This window comes from Triticum urartu, chromosome 1A (genome assembly GCF_056163025.1).
Source record: "Triticum urartu cultivar PI428250 chromosome 1A, HENAU_Tu73, whole genome shotgun sequence".
In the NCBI taxonomy this organism is placed as follows: domain Eukaryota; kingdom Viridiplantae; phylum Streptophyta; class Magnoliopsida; order Poales; family Poaceae; genus Triticum; species Triticum urartu.
Genome location: NC_141873.1, coordinates 475,462,103 through 475,483,011, shown reverse-complemented (window position 1 = coordinate 475,483,011; position 20,909 = coordinate 475,462,103). Strand labels below are relative to the sequence as shown.

The 20,909-nt window shown below is 46.5% G+C and overlaps 2 protein-coding genes across 2 annotated transcripts; one reads left to right on the top strand and one right to left on the bottom strand.

Moving 5' to 3' along the window:
- Positions 1 to 7,715: 7,715 nt before the first annotated feature.
- On the top strand, positions 7,716 to 9,633 carry LOC125520222 (putative acetyltransferase At3g50280). Its single transcript, XM_048685069.2, has one exon. The coding sequence runs from the start codon at positions 7,847 to 7,849 to the stop codon at positions 9,431 to 9,433; it is 1,587 nt and encodes a 528-aa protein (XP_048541026.1). The 5' UTR covers positions 7,716 to 7,846; the 3' UTR covers positions 9,434 to 9,633.
- A 1,777-nt stretch (positions 9,634 to 11,410) lies between these two features.
- On the bottom strand, positions 11,411 to 19,213 carry LOC125520211 (glycerol-3-phosphate 2-O-acyltransferase 6). The gene is made up of 2 exons (XM_048685061.2): positions 18,448 to 19,213; positions 11,411 to 12,642 (listed from the first exon to the last, which is right to left on the bottom strand). The coding sequence occupies exons 1-2, from the start codon at positions 19,198 to 19,200 to the stop codon at positions 11,752 to 11,754; spliced, it is 1,644 nt and encodes a 547-aa protein (XP_048541018.2). The 5' UTR covers positions 19,201 to 19,213; the 3' UTR covers positions 11,411 to 11,751.
- Between the last annotated feature and the right edge of the window lie 1,696 nt (positions 19,214 to 20,909).

Here is a 20,909-nt window from a genome sequence, read left to right as displayed (position 1 = left end):
TTCTTATTTCTTTTTTTTTCTTTTTTCTTGTTCCTTCTTATTTTTCCTTATTTTTAAAATGCATGGATTTTATGCAAATTTGAAGCTTTTTCTCAAATTTGGAACTTTTCAAATTAATGTTTTTTTTCAAATTCGATAAAAAATTCAAATCCAAAACTTTTTCCTCAAAGTTCAATATCTTTCAAAATCAATGATTTTTTTTCAAATCTCTGAACTTCTTTTTTCAAAATCAATGGAACCTTTTCAATTTAATGGACATATTTCAAATTCACGTACTTTTTCAGCAAAATCCTTAATTTTTTTTGCAAATCCATGAGTTTTAAGTACACGTAATTTTCTATATCCGTGAACATTTTGAATTTTCGATTCTTTTTCAAATCCATGAATTTTTTTGAATTCGTGATATTTTTTGATTTTTGCCTCTTTTAATAAGTCAACACTTGACCGGTCAACCACGACTAGTGAATAGCGAGCCAGGAACTTTTTGGGCCGGCCCAAGAAGCAGGCAGGTGAGCGCCATCGACGCAAAGCAGCGCTGCAGGCACTGACGAGCAGCTTGTCGGCGTTTTCTCTGTTTTGTTAGTGTTGGTTGTGTCGTTCGGTCTTTGGTCTATTTCTGAATTTTGCTCCGGTTTTCCGTTTTCCTTTTTTACTAATTTTCTTTTATCTCCCTTTTCCTTTTCATTAAGTCTTCCATTTTACATATTGATTCTCTTTTATAATCCCTTTTTTATTTTTTGTCTTAATTATGTTGTTCTGTTCTTTTCATCTTTCCAATTTTCACTCTTTCAACAAATATTTTTGAAAATAATATCTGGTTTTAATAAAAAATACTTTAACATTTTCGAAATGTGCGAAGACATTTAAATAATTAAATTACATTATTCTTTTAAATTTTTAACAATTTTTAAATGTGTGAACATCAGTAAGTACTACTCGTAAGAAAGACATAAAGTTCCATCTTACATCAATTTCTATTTCGACCTCTTCTTTTGTCCGTGCTCCTCTCCTCCCACCTGCCGCTAAAGCCGAACCGGCAGATAGATTACACAGAATACACCTGCCGGGAAGCCATGCCAGCCATGCAGGCCGACAAAGGGACCTAGGGGGTATTTGGCTTCCTTCCATAGTTCCATGCCACCGCATGCCTGACCTGGATGCTCCGGATTCTGCCTGAGAGTTGTTTGCTTCATGTCCTCGTAAAAACGAATCCTGCCTGGCCTGGTTGTCCCTCGTACTTTCTCCGTTCGGAAAATACTTGTTATCAAAATGAATGCAAGAGGATGTATCTAGACGTATTTTTAATCTAAATACATCTATTTTTATCCATTTTAATGAAAAATATTTTCGAACGAAGGGAATATGTGATTAGCCTGGTACACTCAGCAAAAAAAAAAAATATTAGCCCAGGCAGCCAGATTTAGCCTGGTCCAGGCGTCTCTTTCTATGCGCCTGGCGGGCTGCCGCAGCGGCCTGGAGGTAATTAAGGCCTGGGAGTTGTACTGTATCCTCGTTGAAAATATTTTAAATACTCAAGTCACATGAGCCAGGCTATGGATAGGAACCAAATACACGTCCAGGAGGCAAGCCTCGCCACACAAAATTTTGCATCCTCTCAGGCTGTATCCAGGCAACCTTTTTTCCCAGGCCTAATCCCAAACGGGCCCCTAATGCCAGCCCCACCCCACCTAGAACACGCCAACCGAGCAACCCAAGGCCAACCGAGCAGACCCAACGGCGTCAAACATCTAGCGACGAGGCGGTCAACAACCGACCCCGTTGGCGCCCCTCCCCCAACCACCATCATATGGGCAATAGTTTTGTTGTGCTTATTCATGTTTTATGTGGATCATGTGTTATGTTTGAACTTTGAACCCTCTGTTATGTTTGATTTTGAATTTAAATTTTTACAATTAGGATTTGAAATGCTATTTATTTTTGTGATATGGACATGTAAAGAGTTTGAATTATATTCATGTGAAATTGAAGTTCGAACAAAGTTTATATGCTCGAATGTACTGTGAAATTAAAGTTCGAGGCGGTCAACACTGCCCTGCGCTCGTTCATCCAGATACATCTGTCGTCGAGATCCAGCATGTTGCCAATACTCGTCGTCATCGACGGTCGACGCGGTAGATACAACGCCGCTCCTCCTGCCAACCTCCACACCGTCGCATTGCTAGAGCTACGCGGAGCCCACCACCCACAACAACTCTTCCCTGAACACTTGAGCTTCCCAAGACGGCGCCTCCATGCAGGGTACGATGCAGGCCGCCGCCGCCCATCCATACGAATTTTGGACTTTCGTCCGGAAGAGGTTCAGAGGTGGATAGGATGGACCTTGACTTCGCCTCGAGGGAGGGTAACAACGTCGAGGGACGTCGTCGACGTCGGGCCGAACCATCCCATACCACCAAATCTGCGTCTGCTGCTCTAGATCCGGCAGCGAGCGTGAACCAAAACCTGCAGAGATGAAAGTGCCATGGTGCTCAACCCACAAGGAAGGAGGATCATGAAGAACAACTGTAGTCAATCATCCAGGCGCCGAATCCATCGATCAGGCATGGCTAGTGATGAACACCACCATCCAGCACGGCCAACAGCGTCCAAGCGCCGGATCCAAAGGGACCCGACCTGAACCCGGCGACGGCCGCGACCACCTGGTCTTGCACTCTTGCCCACTCACTCCGCTGGTCCAACCCCAGCCGACCCAGAGGGTGGCCACCGCTCCGCTACTCCCTCCAGGGATCAGATCGGGACCTTGCCGCCCGAAGAAGGAGCCACACCTGGACGGAGCAACCCTGCGTCGAGCACGCACCTCCACATCATGCATCGAGCCTCACAGCATGACCAACGCCAAGCAGCCGCTCGCGGGAGGGTGCCGCAGCCCTGCTGTAGTTGCCATGTTGATCCGCCAGAGGCCTTCAGTGAGACGCCACCAATGGGATCCAAGCCGGGAGAGAGAGAACGCCTCGCCGCCGCCATCCTCAAACCCGTGCAGGCTTCGTCGGCAAGGCCTCAGGCGGCGGCTAGACGAGGAGTCTGGTGGGCTGCCTGCGGCAGCGAGATTGGTTCACCCCCGTGGTCGCTCGAGCGGGACGACCCGGGAGGTGTGGGGACGTTGTTGATAATCACTGTGCACCTGTTAGTATTTCTGGTCTGTACTTTGTTCAAATTGAGATGACCGAATTCATTTGCTCTTTAGTAATACACTCCATTTACCCCCTCAAAAAGAAAAATAGGAGATGTAATGATCACCTAGTTTGTGTAGGGATGAATTTCTTTGCTCTTGAGTATTACATTCCTTTTACCCCCTCAAAAGGGAAAAATGTGAGATGAAAAATATAATGATTACAATTTTAGGATCTGAAAAAAAGCATTAAGCTCCAAAGCTTAATTTGTTTTAAAATCCTTATGCTTATATTAGGGAATCTGGTGGGGTTGATGTTCACCCCGGACCCCTATAAAGATCTCAATGAACTTCGATACAGACGGAACTTCTTTCATATTTAGCATGCATAGCTTGCTGCGTGCATGGCGGGTTGGGCACTTGCAGACCAATTAATAGAATTACTATTATCTTGGAGTGTGATGGTTTGCAAGCTGTTCAACTGATCAATGCTTCGGGGCAAGATCGTTCCCAATATGCCATGGTGCTCACGGAGGTTAAGAGGCTTTTGTTTGAGCGGGAGTGTAGGATTACTCATAACTCAAGAAAGTAGAATAAAATAGTCATGTGTTGGCTAATTTGGGAAGGACGAAGGACCGTGTGGTTTGGCTCCACTCGGGCCCAGAACATTTCTAATTTGTGTAGGGATGAATTTCTTTGCTCTTGAGTAATACACTCCATTTACCCCCTCGAAAAGAAAAATAGGAGGTGAAAAATATAATTGTTAAATTTTTAGGATCTGAAAAAAGCATTAAGCTCCAAAGCTTAAATTTGTTTTAAGGTCCTTATTATTACTTATATTAGGGAATCTGCTAGAGCTGATGTTCACCCCGGACCCCTATAAAGATCTCAATCAACTTCGATATAGACGGAACTTTCAACATATTTAGCTCACGTTCCAACTGGATTATAAATAATAAAGAATTATAAATCACACGACAGGCCCTACCACACCTACCCAAGTTCCTGTTTTTCGCGCTAGGGGGCATGGCTTCGACTGTCTTGTTCGTTCTGCTCCCGGCCGACGTCCTGCCCAGGCGCGTCGCCGGCCCCGTCGTCGCCTCGCTACGTACGGCGGGGCGGGCAGAGCGGCATGCAGCTCCATGCCTCGGCCCGCCGAGGCCAACGGCGCACCCACACTGTCTCACCGGCCGCCCCTCCCCCATCCGCTTGGCTGCGGCTGGCGACGCGCCACGACGCCCCCGGGCCGCCGGGGGCCATCGGCTGCTCCCCTCCGCAGCCTCCGCGAACCTCAGCCGCGCGCGCGCACGCCCGGGTGCTCCGTCTAATAATGGCACGGCCACCCCGCGACAGCGACGGCGCACCGCCGGGGGGATTCGATGGCCTGGCGCGTTGCGGCGGTGCGGTGGGCCACGGGGACAGGCCGCACGAGGGACGGTCGACCGGAGCTCGTACCGCGTCGCCAGCAGTCGCTGGGGATCATCTGGTTCCGCTCCAAGGGCCGAGGCGCAGGCGGGTCCCGCCGCTGTTGCTGTGCGCGCAATCAGAAAGCTTGTGTGACACGTGTGTGCCCCGGCATGTCATGTGGCGACCGGATCGTGATGTGTACTGCGTACATTGTATCGAGATCTGCGCTGGTGAGATGAAAATGTTTGGAGACAGGAGGACAAGCCGGGATTGGCCCTGCACGCACATGCCAAAGAGGTGCACTTGGCGATGCATCACATGCCTCACACGGCACGGGTACGAACAAAGGGCGCAGTCCAAGGCAGGGTTTTTTTTCAGCTTTAGAGAATCTACATTTGAATTAGATATGAGGTGTGCCGGTCAGGCTACACTGCACGTTTAAGGTCCATTTAAAGAGTTTGTATCTGTTGTATTTCTATGACCAATCAATGACCGGGCCTTGAGGACCAAATTCAGATTAGCTGAATCTGAAACAAACAACTCTTTCAAATAAGATTTAAAAAATGAGTGAAAAATCTTATTTGGGTTATTTTTAGTGTATTGAGCTAAAGCAATGTCTCGGTGTACTTCAGTACCAAACCTGATTCCGATCCTGTCAAATCAGTTTGGCCAGCGCATCAAATCCATAGCCGATTCAGCCGAATCTGATGCCCAAACAAAACAAGGTCCTAAAACTTCATGTCAAACTTGAGATGGTTATGCGAGATTTAGACAACCAGGCTGGATGGCTATTCAGTGATAGAATATGTGATTGAGTTACGTAATCTTATTAGTTGTTGGTTGTTCTAAGATTTGTGCTCCTTTTTTTTGACCATTTGAATGATTTTGTGGATGGTTTACACTTTCCTCTGGATAAATATAGTTTTCTGCGTCCTCTCATGCAGATCTAACCATTCTTTTTGTGAAAAAGATGCATGTCGAATGTGCGGCTGATGTCGAGGAAAGACTTGAAAAAGACAGGCGATTGCACATCCGAACAATCTCTTACAAGGGTGATGAGTGCTTTTTTGTACAAGAAAAGGAAAAAAGAAAAAAGAGGCAATGCGAGGGAAGAAAGCAGAAGAGCTAAGCATCAATTGGTTTAGGAAGATGAAGAGGGGTGGAAGGGCAAGTGGGGACTATGATGGGTTGGTTGAAAGTATTGCTTCACTACTCCTTTGTTCCTCGATGGATTCTTGACCAAGTGGTATAGTGTTAGGGCATGTACAATGCATAGCCTCAAGGTGATGCCTCGCATGCCATGTAGGATCGGATATGATGTAAAGTAGGTTCGGATAGGGAAGCGGGATCCTCTTCAGGAGGCGGGTACTTGAAGAGAAAAAATATGGTCCGGTGACAAAAGCTGAAAAGGTTGGAGTAAAAAGTAGAGATGCATGTGTGAGTCTTTATTTTCTATTTTTTAATGAGGTCACTAGTGGTAGATTGCGTTGGGAGAAAAAAAATAAATATAGATGCCTCAAATTACTTTTTGTCATGGGGCATATGTAACCATATGCCACCATTGTACATGCCCTTACTCATGCTACCTATGTCCTAAGAAAAAAAATGTTCATGATTGTGTTGTTGGTTATGTAAAGTTGTGACATAGTATGTGCTTTACATCACCTCTTATGCTTGAGAACGCAGGATGCAAAGTCGAGGAGCAGATGTGCAAATGGTGTGGAGAGACGAGCGTGTAGATGATGGAGCGGTGTGATGCTGCAATGGCAAACAAGGATAGTGTTGCAAACGCAGAGAATAGTGGGAACTGTGAGAATTTGAACCTTGCTCGTGTTCTTTTGGGATAACACATAATGTATTTTTCATGTAGTAGCATCAGTGTCTAACTCTCGAATATATGGCACTACCAACTATGGACCATCATATATGGCTTTTACTGTTCTTCAAGTCCTTCCACTTGCTTGTTCGGCAACATTTGATTTAACTAATGATCCACCTATAACCATTGCTTTCAACATATGTCCACTAATTATAAACCCGTTTTCTCTTTTAAGAAAAAAAATGAACTTGTTACACAGAGGCCTGATTCCCCTCAACCAGAGAAATTTGTTCTGGTTGGAGAAAACATGGTTTACAATTTGCCTGATCAAGTAATTAGTTAACACAATTAATATTAGAACCATCAACATAATTGATAGGAATAGATTCATCATCAGATGTAGTTTTCTATTGGATTCTACATAGCACTGGAAATAGTTATTCCTAAGTCGATCTAGTTGTGCACAGACTACAATTTCTTTAATTACGTACTAAATTCTGCTGAAAAAAACGCCACTAGAAATTATCAACATGTAAATGGTAATTTCTATGTTAACTTAGAATAGAAAATTTTATTTTATAATAACACATTTGTTTTATTCCCGCAAAAAAAAACACATTTGTTTTATTTCAAGCAACACGTTTTAATGTAATTCCCTGTCAAAGTGCCACTTTCCAGTCCCCGCAAGAAAAAGGTGCCACTTTCCAGGTGCACATCACTGTCCAAGACTACCCACGTTGAGGATCAGAGAGAATACGTACACTACTGTGAATTTCTATGCCAATCCGCAAATATCTGGGCAGAATCCCACCTATGCAAACGTGCGCTCAAATGTGACTTTGCAATGCCTTTTTCTTTGTGAGAGCGACAGGTTTGGTAAATGCTGCATCGTTTGAGCCAGTGGTAAATTATCCTCTCGGTTTTCCTATTCCTCGTCAACTGAAGATATTTTTTTATGTTTTCAGACGATTTTGGTGGAGAAGAAATGAGGTCTCATGAGAAACACGTTGGTGCGTATGGTTGACCAGTTTGGATGAGGGGTGACGTTGTTGCTAGTTTTGACGACGACGTTTTTTTTCTAAAAATAAGACCAACCCAAAAGCTAATCTTTATTGGTCTTTTTTTTATAAAAGAAATTCTGCGAGCGCGTCTTAGAGCCAAGGCTTGAACCCGGGCGGGCTGGCAGCTACCTCAGCTGCCCAGCCAATAGGTCAACGCCCGTCCTCACGACGACAGAATTTATAAGAGAATGTTTATCAGAGGGATGGTCCAGGGTTCGGAGAAAGTCGATTGAAACTAATATATTTTCAGGGTTGTGAACCGTTGGATTTTTATCCAAGGGCGGCCCCTCGTCTATTCTATGGTTCTCTGCTTTCTCTGGCCAGGAAGCACAACTTCTTATCAGCACATCCACTCAAAGTGTACCTGGGAGCCACAGCCCACGGTCACCTCGCAACAATGTACAAGATGAACAGGAGAAGGCCAGATGCATGAACCCAGACCCAGCTCCGTGTCTATATAACGTGTCGACCACCGAGCGATGCCCAACGCCATCCTGTGTGACGCCATCACCGAGAGCGCGCGCAGCAGCCACTACACACAGTATGGCTCCGCCGATCTCCGCCGACGTCGTGGTGGAGGCCGCACCGGCGCCTGCGTCCATGGCCGTGCTGAACCAAATGGTTTGCGCGGGCGCGCCGGCGCCGAGCATCACCGTCGTCTCCAAGCAGCTGGTTCTTCCGGAGGGCGCGCCGCCGGTCGGAGACCTCAGGCTGTCCGTCTCCGACATGCCCATGCTGTCGTGCCACTACATTCAGAAGGGGCTCTTCTTCCCGCCCGCGGGCATGCCGAACGCCCGCCTCGTGTCGTCGCTCGCGCTGTCGCTCTCCCGCGCGCTCGGCGTCTTCCCGGCGCTCGCGGGACGGCTCGTCACGCTCCCCGACGACCGCATCGTCATCCGGTGCAACGACGGCGCTGCCGTCGAGTTCTACCATGCCGTGGCGCCCGCTCTGTCGCTCGCCGACTTCCTCGTGCGCGACGCCGACGTGCCCACCAGGCTGACGAAGGATCTGTTCCCGATGGACCGCACCGTCAGCTACGAAGGCCACCGCCGCCCGCTCACGTCGTTTCAGGTCACCGTGCTCGGCGACGGCGCTGTCTTCGTCGGCCTCGTCGCCAACCACTCCGTCGTGGACGGCACCTCATTCTGGCACTTCTTCAACACGTGGGCTGGGCTGTGCCGTGGCGAGCCAGTCCAGCCGCCGGACTTCAGCCGCAACTTCTTCGGCGGCTCCACGGCTGTCCTCCGCTTCTCCGGACGCGACGGCCCCGCGGTGACGTTCGACGCATCGGCGCCCCTCCGTGAGCGAGTCATCCACTTCAGCGCCGCGTCGATTCGCGGCCTGAAGGCGGCGGCCAACCGCTGCAGAAAAAGCAACGAAGACGACGAGGTTAAAGGCAAGCTCGTGCATGATCTGAAGGTCCAGGGAGGCTGCGGGGAGATCTCCTCCTTCCAGTCGATGTGCGCGCACATGTGGAGGGCCGTGACGCGGGCGCGGCTGCAGCTGGCCGCCGACGCGAAGACAACGTTCCGCATGGCGGTGAACTGCCGGCACCGCCTGCGCCCGAAGATCTCCCCGGTCTACTTCGGCAACGCGATCCAGAGCGTGGCGACGACGGCGACGGTGGCGGAGCTGGCGTCCCACGACCTCGGGTGGGCGGCGGCCAGGCTGCACGCGACCGTGGTGGCGCACGAGGACGGCGCCATCCGGAAGGCCGCGGCGGACTGGGAGGCGGCGCCCCGGTGCTTCCCGCTGGGGAACCCCGACGGCGCGGCGCTCACCATGGGCAGCTCGCCGCGGTTCCCGATGTACGACGGCAACGACTTCGGCTGGGGCAGGGCGCTCGCGGTGCGGAGCGGGCGGGCGAACAAGTTCGACGGCAAGATGTCGGCGTTCCCGGGGCAGGCCGGGGACGGCAGCGTGGACGTGGAGGTGTGCCTCGCCCCGGACACCATGGGCCGCCTCCTGTGCGACGACGAGTTCCTGCAGTTCGTGTCCCATGCACCTTCACCTTGATGCAGTGCACCGCATCTGGCCGCCCTGTGTGTTGTACCACTACAGTACCAGCGCATAAGATGTGACATGGCGACCTGTGGACGATGTGGTCACCTGGACATGTCACATGCATGTATGTATGTAACACATGTTGCGCAGCAGATACGTAATGGATTTGTATGATTGCACGATATCAAGAAATATCATGGACTGGTCGGCTACCCTGTATATCCAGGAGTGACCAGCGCTCAAGTCGCGCCGAAGAGGGCCAAAACCACTGTTTATTTCTTCGAAGACATTGTTATGATTTTATTATTAATGAAGTTAAGTATCTCTAGCCGAAGAGGCGCTCATTTCGAAACTTTGGCATGAACCACCTTCACGACCAAGAGCATCTCTAGCTGACCCGCAAAATGCATTTACAGTTAGTGAAAAAACGGTTTTGGGGACCAGTACGGGCGGCAGCAATGTCCTTTTTTACGGTCCGTTTTGCAGGGTCTGCTCGTCCGCCGCCTGCGCCGGCCCGTAAATCAGTAATTTGCATTTCAATTTCGAGCGTGAATATACATTTTTTTGCTTCTTTATTTTATCAAAGACATTGGATACATAATAATTCACCAAATCTTTGGTAGAATAGTAATACAAAAAAACAAGAATCACAACTAAGCATCTAGAAGATATCCAATTTCCATAATTGCTCTTATTAGTTGGACCAACATCTTTTTCATGCCTTCATTGTTAATCTGCAGATTCTTAATCTGGCATTCTTCATTCTTCTTTTTTGATTCAAAAAAAGAAGACGGTGCTTCCCCTCTAGCTTCTTCTTTAATTGCACATGCAGTCGCATTATTAGCCTCAATTCTACCACCGAGCGCACGAACATATATTAAGTTTATTCCTATCAATAAATTGATGTATTCTTTTTCCCAATACCAAAATGAGCGTCCACCTTCCTACCCACATGACCATGTCAATAAGCTATCGAAATTGAACCGAATAGGTTGACAAAGCTGAATGAAAACAAGAACATACTCCGTCGTTTTCGCATTTGAAGAATACCTATCTGGGGTGTTGCGGCGTGCTAGACGTTAGGCGCAGCACTATCTGTGTGCAGTAGTCACACTGTATGAGCGGCATCGGCGAGCCGCTGCGCGAGCGCCGGCCGAGTCCTAGCCGGCAAACCGACGATGACGGCTAGAGGATGAGCCAGTACCCGCATACATCGTTAGGGCTTTGTCGGGGTTGTGCGGGGTGCTCCCCGACCAATCCATGGTTTGGCGCAGCCGTCGGTGGTCGGAAACGCCAAATCCGGCGGCCACGACAAACAACCGCCGATCTGCAACTTTCCCGCTGGCCGAGGAAGGAGGAAGTGGTGAAGGACAATCTCGGGTGTGTGGTGGCCCACCGTCGTGATCCCGACGGCTGGTATGGCCGGAATCGTAAGCGGCGGTGGGTGGAGAAAAGCGTGGGCTGAAATGCCCCCCTTCCTTCGACAACCGCCTGAATTTTCTTTTGGGTCAGTCGATTTTACCAACCATTGGATGCGAAAATGAATGGACCAACTTCCTTCTTCAACATCCCGCTTCCTTCTTCTCCACCGCCCCGCCGTCGCCGGCCTAACCACCTGCTCCCGCCACCCGCAAACGATGGCGCTCACGCATAGCCTCGCCGCACCGCCCTTCACCAACCGCGGCCCACCACCGTGTCGCCGCCCCCTCCCCCCTAGCCCCGGCACCGACGGAGATTTTCGCCGGCGAACTTGCACCGTCCCGTGCTACCGCTCCCGACCACCATCGTGCTGCCGCCTCCAACCCCCACCCTAAGATAGATGATGGGGCAGCCCTCCGGCGGAGCTCCTTCCTTCCCTCCGGCCTCCCTCATGCAAACTTCTTTGCCCTTCTGAAAATCGAGTCACGACAAAAGCTAAAGTCAGTCGGCTGACATTTAGCTATTGTGCCCCCCAAAAAAGGTCAAAGTGGATTGTTAAATTACTGTGTTCTTCATTTAAAAGTGAGATCAAATGATATCGAAGGAATATTTCTTCGCTTTTCCTTTACTCTATTCATTTGAACCCAAAATGTAAATAATGCTATACCGAAGGATTCAATCTCAATCTACTTTGCCTAGAACCAAATATGCCCTAAAAGAAAATAGCAACTAGCAAGACATCCACGACAAGTCAAACACACCATGGTTGGGTAGCTTCGCGGCTCTGATCTTGCTAAGGGTTACTGTACAACTTGAAACAGAAAATTAGAACACATGACAACAATTGGAAACGATGAATGGCCATTATTAACACATAAAAAATCGAGAATGCATTCATATATACCCCTAGCTCAAGTGCTTACGCTGTTGGCTTCTCCAGGTCCGTCGTCGTTGGACGCCACGCGGCTCCGACGATCCCCGTACTTCTCCTCGCGCGTGATGCTCGTGCACTCGAACCCGAGCACCCGGGCCAGTAACTTCTGGACGTAGTTCGCCACCTCGACCGGCGACTTGCCATCGCCGCAGGTGAGCTCCCTTGGCAGCTGGTCGAGGAACGTGATCTCGTACGTCGGCCGCGGGTTCATGAAGAAGAAGTAGGGGTCCATGGTCTTCATCCCGCGGACCGTCGAGCCGTGTAACATGCTCTCCTTGGTGGCGATGGCCACGGGCACGATGCGGTCCGTGAGCTCCAGGAAGAGCGCGCCGAACCGCAGCAGTAACGGCTCGCGGCACGCCGTGCCCTCGGGGAACACGACGAGGTCGCCCTCCTCCAGCAGCCGCCGGATGCGGGCCGCGTCCCCGTCGCGCTCCCCGGACAGCGCGACGGCCTTGACCGGCGAGGTGTGGTCCGTCAGGACGCCGGAGGCGCTGTTGTGCGTGACGCGTGTCACCGTGCGGCCCAGCGCGACGGAGACCATGGTCGGGTCGAGAGCGGTGCGGTGGTTGCACACGAAGAGGACGCCCGGCCGGCCCTTCGTGGCCGGCGGCGGCGGGTTGCCGCGCACGGCGAGCTTGACGCCCATGAGCTTGTAGGCGTAGAAGGCGACGCGGTCGGGGAGGAGCGGCTTGACGTGCACGCGGAGGAGCGCCAGGGCGAAGCCGATCGGCAACCACAGGAAGGTGAGCAGGGCGTTGATGTCGGTCGGGCGCTGGACGAGGCGGCCGTCGTGGAGGATGACGGGGCCCTCCAGCTGGTTCTTTGGCACCGGGCTGTACTTACTCCGAGTCACGATGTACCCTTCCTGCATGCATGGGGGCGTCTTAGCCATATATGTTTCTTGGTTATAAAAAGAGTCATATACAGTATGCTGTCTCTAAAAAACTTTAGCCCATATGCACATCATGTCATGGAGGTCCAAGAGAATGTTGCATGCTCAATGCATAGGCAGCTCTGCCCCTGTATTTCTACAAATACATTAGACTATGTCACATTTTTTTTCCTTTCGTGAAAAGCACGGTTTTACTTCCACATCGATGCAACAACTTGGCTTCCTTATGCAAATACGGTACAAAATGCAATTGAATACACCCACAGGGCTGACTAGACGTGACAGGGTGGCATGGGTCCATTGTTAGGACGCAAGATGCCGGGCGTGTGCCCTGTTATTTTTTTTCACAAGAAAGCGCCAGCGAGCTGGGGCCCCCAGTCAGTAGTATAAATTGTAAATAATCACAAAAATTCGTCCTGCTCCGTGTAAACATGAGAACTGCAACGTGCACACTGAAGGTACTAGCCACTGCAGCCCCAACATTTTCCTCGGATATATTGGATAGCTAGCCTAAATATCTTATAACAATGACGCTCACTCGGCATGGACTGCAGTTAGTGTGGCTCATTTTGTACGCGATAATTGTTTTCAAGATATTTGCAAAATACATGTAGTAAGTAATAAAATAATGTTCAAATATTACTATGCTATAAATATTATACATGAAAATTTATGGTTAGTAAATAAAATCATTCAAAATGTTTAAGGAATACGAACATTTTTGTACATTCGTGGCTCATATTTAAATTATACAAAATATTGAATACAAACATTTACTAAATATTTATAACCATCAACTTCTGTATAATTTTCACTTGTGACCTATTTTTTTTTACATAACTTAAGTATTAACACTATTGAATATTCGTATCAACATTTTATTTTCTGCATTATGAATATTTTTTTATTATACTAACATTATTTTAAAGGACATACCTATGAGTTATAAAATTATGTGTATAATTATTTAAACGTTTCAATAATTGAAAAATAATATTTATGAATTATAATTTAAGAAATATTTGTATTCGTTAATTATACAAACATTTTTTATAATTCATAAACTAAGTACATGAATATTTCAAAATAATACGTGACAATTTTAAGTAAGTTATTTCATTGTTATGTATATAATATTTATAACACGCCGATATAACACACCTGTATATATTTTTTCTATTTGTGTGTTAATACATGCTTTTTTAGAAAACACACAATCTTTATTAAAACAACTTCTTGAACCAACATAATTGTTTTCTAAAGGATGACTAGTTTTAGTAAAACTGTGATTTTTTTTACTTATATGAGCATTTATTTGAATATATACAAACTTGTTTAAATGAGTTATACAAATATTTGTGTATTTCTTAATTTAATTATATGTATAGTATAAAATTAATAATTGAGTATTTTATGAAATTACATGAAAATTTTCTAATTGGAGTGGAAGGATCGGTTACAGGTCTTTATGTGGTCGCTAGTTTGAGTTCTTAAGCCATCTTTTTAAACTTGTACGTGTCAAAAATCTTAATTTACATTCTTTAAGGAAAATTGTATAAAAGATATGTATTCATATGAGACAACAAATTCCCAAGGCTGTGGCTAGTTGCGCACGCCCTGTACCGCAGGTCCTCGGATTGAGTCCGCGGTTGACCAAATTTTTTTTTGTCATATAATGTACGTAGGATGCTGAGACAACTAATTATTTTTACCTATGTCACTGGCTTTATTGTGAGTAGAAAAATGTTGAGGGTGTTTTTGGAAAGAAGCGGGCCAAAAGTCTTCAACTTGGGTCGCTGACAGTGGACCCATGCCATGCTGTCACGCTTGGTGAGCCCCGTGGGCGTATTCAGTTGCATTTTGCACCGTATTTGCATGTCTAAGCCAAGTTGTTGCATCGGTTCAATGTACTTCGCAAGTTTTAGCACTAAAGTGACTTTTCGCGCCAAGTTTGAGCACCGGTGGTGTAAGTGACTCTTGAAAAAAGTACTCCTCAATTAGTATTTTCGGTGCTTTGTTAGTGTTTTTCAGCTTTTTGTTGGGCCATGTTTGCCTCTGTGTTGAGGGCTTCGAACTTTATTCATATCTTTTTACTGATGACTCTAGTTTTGTGTTTTGAGAGGATAGGACTAATCGAAAAAGTGTGCATTTTGGATGAGACAAACTGAACAATACATTTTTGTAATTTTTTCTTTTATGCTCAGTAAATGGTGTATCGATTTTGTTTTTCACACTGCCCGCAACGACGCTAGCATACAGTTTATGCATATATGTAAGGGAGGAGTTTCAAACTTCAGCAACTCAGCAGTGCATTGTTTTTCTAAATTTTTCTTTTTTATTTGCTCAAATATAACTTGACAAAAAATGGCTAAAAGGACATATTTTTGTCTCATGCAATGCAATCAAAGAGTGGGCCTTTTTCATTGTTTTCCCCTATGGGGTGGGGGTAGAAATATACTACCTCCATAAACTAATATAAGAGCGTTTAGAATACTAAAGTAGTAATCTAAACACTCTTATATTAGTTTACAGAGGGAGTACAAGTCAGAGTTGTGTTACTTTCCTTTTCCTTTTCCTTTTCCACTTTTCCTTATTGTTTTTAATTTATTTGCTTTGATTTTTTGAACTTTCTTTTAAGTTCAATTGTTTTCAATTCATAACTTTTTTCTATAAAATATTGGTTTTTTAATTTCTCCTTTTCCTTATTTATTTTTTATTTTTCCTTTTCCTTCTTATTTATTTGTTTTAAATTCATTATTTTTTAAATAGATTTAGCAAGGTCTCATCTAATTCCCGACGTTTGACCTGTTCGTTTTAAATGTTGTACAAATCTTGATCGTAGGTTGTTTTGTCACGTACGTCCTGTACTTCCATGTCTCATCGTAGGTCCAGTGTCCACTTGTTGGCCCGTTCGTGCATGTGTCTTTTGTTAGGTTGTCTTCATGACACGGCCTCGAGGGCCCATTTCTTTTAAGAATGTGTTGTACAAGTTGAAAATATGAGATGGTTGCTGCCTCCTTAGTTTTATTTGTCACTATCTCTCTTTCATTGCCCTTTGCCTTGGAGTAGAGCCGACGCGAGTAGGAAGGAGGGAGTCGACTGAGGGGTTTGATTTTTTTTTTCTCGCGACGAAAAAGATGGCAGTGAATGATGATGTGACGAGTGACCTCAGATCCATTTGTATCCCTTTTGCCCTATTTTCATCTTTGGATTTTGTGGTTTTTATTCATAGACCTTTTTTGTCCTAGTTGCAAATCCATCCTCGATACGCAAGTCAGTCCGATCCATTTTTATCCTAGTTGCAAGTCCACGCTGACATGCAACTCAGGAAAGCCTTTTTTATTGTCCTGATCATAAGTCCACCCTCGGCACACAACCTTTTTTTGGTTGGGGACGGGAACCATTTTTGTCCCAGTTGTAATGCCATCCCCAACATGCAAGCAGGTCCCTTTTTTAGTAGCAACTTGCAAGTACACCCTCGATATGCAACTAGGAGGCCGACTCGTTTTTGTCCCCAGTTGCCACTTCACCCCCAACATGCAGTTTGGGGGTCCTAGTTGCAAGTTTACGCTCGACATGCAACTAGTGCCTCACCCATTTTTTGTCCAAGTTACAAGTCCATCCTTGACATGCAACTCGGGGCCCCACCCTTTTTGTCCTAATTGCAAATCCACCTCCGACATGCAATTGGGGCGGCCTGCCATTTTTTTGTCTCAGTAGCGACTCCACTCCCGACATGCAATTCGGGGCCCGCCTTTTTTAATTGAAAGTCCACCGTCGATATGCACCTAGACTCAAACTCCATTTTTGTCCTGTTGCAAGTCAACCCTCGACATGCAGTGGAGGGGGCAACTCTTTTTGTCCCAGTTGCACCTTCACACCCCCGACATGCAATTGGAGGGCACATTTTTTGTCCTAGTTGCTAATCCACCCTACATACGCAATTGGGCCCTAACCAATTTTGTCCAAATTGCAGTTCCACCCTCGACAAGCAATTGGGGTTGGGTGGGTGGGGGCTAGCCATTTTTCCCCAGTTGCATCTCCATCTCTAACATGCAATTGAGTGGTTCGTCTTTTTTGTCCCAGTTGCAAGTCCATCCTCGATACGCAACTGCTAACATATTTTGTCCAATTTGAAAGTCCACAATCGACATGCAACTGGGTCCGACCAATTTGTCCCAGTTCCAACTGCACCCTCACATGCCATTGGTTGCCCTGCCTTTTTTTATCCAAATTGAGATACAAACTATATTAGAAAATCAAAATATTCTCGCACTATAAACCATGTCCGCCAAATACTTTTGGATATTTTGAGATAATTATGACCATCCAATTTAAAGTTTACAATAGTTGTAGAACCTTCAGCCAAAGTTGGATATAATTTTTTAAAATAAAATTGAAGAGACTCTGCCAATTCAATCTAGGCTCATACATACCCTAGGAGAGTTTGAGAATATTCTTGAACTCATCTGAAATTATGATTTTTTCCCAATTTTTTACTAAGTTTTAATAAGAAAATCAAATTTCTCAAAAAGAATAACCAACTTGGGTGGTTTAGTCATGAGAAAAACATTTAAGTTTTTGTTAGTGTAAATATTTTTATACATGAAAAACTACCGTGAGTTGACAATTCAGATTTTATGTGAATGCTTATATCAATGAAGCTATTATTCTATTACAAGTAAATTGCTTGCATTTTTTGTGCAATAACAAAACCTAAATAAACAGGGTCTTTGCTTGCGATTGTACATATGTGTTTGCAATATTTTTAGGTGTCTTAGTGGTTTCCACCACTTTTATTAGATAATAGTGTTCGAGATGACACAACAATTTTTTGTTTGTACTAATCCTTTTTACTTCAAAAGTTATCGTACTACCAAATGTATATTTTTTTTCATTGAGACCCTTAAATACTTTACCAATTTTCAAGACTACTCATTTAACCGCATTGATAAATATTAAAACACGTACTTATTCTATATTTTTTTGGTTGTCAATTGTGGAAGATACGTTCGGATTTAAAATTATATTTTTCATTGGATTTTTTAATGAATATTTGGGACTAGAGTAATCCTTATCTAAATTTGTTTTGCTTCCAATTCTAACAAAGAAAATAGAGACATGTTCTCTACAAATAAATTTGTGTGACTTCAATGCATATAGTGTGTTTATTCATATGTGGTCGTGTTTGTTTTACTATTATATTCAAATATCTTACTCGAGGGCTTTTGAGAGTATAGATCCCATCAAATGTCGTTATAAGGGTTCCTATAAATGCAGCTTTGATGCAACTAACAAGAGCATTCTGGAATGGGTGTGGCTAGATCCCAGTCGATTAAAACTTAACCAAGTCTCAGTCAAGTGGAAGAATATATAAATGGAATGGAAGTTTTTTTAAAAAAATATATCGCTTCGCATGAATCTCCACATAAGGTCTCACGAATATAACATCGACCTAGACTTAGTTATGTATCAGTCGACAGAGATTTAGTAATCCCGTTATGGAATATGTGATATGTCGACAAGTGGCCAATCCTTGAGTATAATGGGTCGAACTGCACCAGAGTTGCAACATTGCTATCTAGGACGGCAAAATTGCAGACTACGATGTAGATGGGGAAGCAATGTACTGCACTGCACTAATGTATTGGTGGTCAAATGTACGCCAACAAAAATCAGGGCTGACGGCCTACTTTTCGATAACTGTACACGCGAGAAATGTGTGTAGAGAAGGTTGTCAATTAACTGAACATGGAGTAGTCGAGCACTTGAGCATACCTTGCAGATGGACATGAAGTCGAAGTCACTCTCCCTGTCCCCCATGCCGACGTCCGGCAGCGCGTCGCCGAACTCCCTCGTCACCGCCTGCCTCTTGTGCTCGCCGACGAGCACGCCGGGCTGCGCGACGAACCCCGTCGCCCGCCCGGACCCGTCCACCTCCAGCTCCGTCCCGATGACCCTGTCGGCGCCGAGGAACGCCCTGGCGAACGGCTCCACCATCACCCGGGGGCTCGCCGTGACGATGCACCTCCTGCCGAACGAGCGGAACACCCGCCACCCCTCCGGGTGCACGTCGCCGGCGTAGAACCTGGGGAGCACCGACCGCGCCACCGCCTCGACGTCGCTAACCCTCAGGCCAGCCACGGCGATGTACACGAACGTGCGCACCGCCAGCGGCTCGGACACGGAGATGTAGGTGAGGTACACCAGCGGCACGGACGCGAGGAGGGCGAGCGCGCGCAGGAGGCCGCCGGCCTCGAGCGCGATGAGGAGGTAGTAGGGGAACGCGCTCCGGGACAGGAGCAGCGTGCCGTCGAGGTCGGCGGCGACCGTCTGCCGCGACCGCCCTTCCGTGGCGCACTCCTCGATCGGCCTGAACCTAGGAGCGGCCATGCCGTTTCTCATGCACGAAGAGGTCGATGGACGTCGACGATGCTGTTTCTCACTCGATGCTTGAAACGTGAGTGGATAGTGGGAGGTTAACGAAGAAGAGTGGCAGCGAGCGCAGGGAATATATGATCGAGATGCCATGCGCTCTGGGTTCTTCAATGATTAGACATGCATGTTGTGTCCGGGCCGTTAACCCATTAAATTGCAGAACCAGCAATTTTGCACTGTCGTTCTGGTCATGGTGTGCTAGCTGTGTAGTCTGCACAATGTTAATCATCAGACCATTCAGCACTTTGCATGAAGATCAATGTGGTAAATTTGGATGTTGATTCAGTTTCAACGGATACGAGCTGTAACGTGGTAATAAATCTCGGCGAGCATGGAAATTCTGCACTGACGAGATACACGATGCGGTGTCGACAGACCGCAAGCTTTTTGTGGACAGGGGTCGCTCGTGTGGTTCGCAGATCGGAACAGATCTGTGGCCGGCTGGCAGGATTCAATACACAGTGGAGATGGTCCTGCCGGAAGCTTGATGCAGAGGCAAGGTTGGAGGATGCATGTGAAGAAGGTCCCCCTTTTGTGGTGATGCACTTCACTGCTTGCCAAGTGGTCTACTCGACTATCATCCCTCTACTGGGAACCGGATCCTCTTAACATTGAAAGGAATGTCACAGTGCTACAGTGTTAGCCTAGTGTAAAATAAAGAAGAAAAGTTAGGGACGGTGATAGTTAATAGGTTGTTTAGTGTTGGTATTTACTGTAGATATAAATAATTTAAATTTTATTTTATTTCATCATCAATTTGTTTGCATGTAATTACTATAAATATATACGGTAGATTATCAATTTGCAAATTAATTTAAATCATTTTAGCCATAATCATTTGAAGAGAAAGAAGGAAAGTTAGGGTACTGTAGCTTCTCTAACATTCCTTCTCAATGTTAAAGGATCCGGTTCCCCTCTACTGGTACATGATGTAACTATTCTGAAATCGTAACAAAGTGGGGCGATTATACTTAAAAAAGTGGTATAGACGGCTAATCGTACCAATCAGGGTGTCGGTGTCAAAACCGGCGGATCTCGGGTAGGGGGTCCCAAGCTGTGCGTCTAAGGCGGATGGTAACAGGAGACGGAGGACACGATGTTTACCCAGGTTCGGGCCCTCTCGATGGAGGTAATACCCTACTTCCTGCTTGATTGATCTTGATGATATGAGTATTACAAGATTTGATCTACCACGAGATCGTAGAGGCTAAACCCTAGAAGCTAGCCTATGATATGATTGTTGTCGTCCTACGGACTAAACCCTCCGGTTTATATAGACACCGGAGGGGGCTAGGGTTACACAGGGTCGGTTACAAGGAAGGAGATCTATATATCCGTATTGCCAAGCTTGCCTTTCACGCCAAGGAGAGTCCCATCCGGACACGAGACGAAGTCTTCAATCTTATATCTTCATAGTCCAACAGTCCGGCCAAAGGATATAGTCCGGCTGTCCGGAGACCCCCTAATCCAGGACTCCCTCAGTAGCCCCCGAACCAGGCTTCAATGACTATGAGTCCAGCGCGCAGATTGTCTTCGGCATTGCAAGGTGGGTTCTTCTCCAAATTCTGAATATCTGCTGAGTAGTGTCCGACTCCCCATAAATGTTGCACTTCTTGGCTTTCGCGTCCAATAAGGGCTATCTTCCACGTGTCGAGCGAATGCGAGGAGTCAGGGCATTTTTACATTTGCCACCCTAGCCATGTAAGTAAAATGTCTATTAAAGAGACGGGGATTCTTAGATCCAGACCACACCATCCTCCCACGGCGAGTATCCATCGGAGCGTGCTCGGAAAAATCCATTC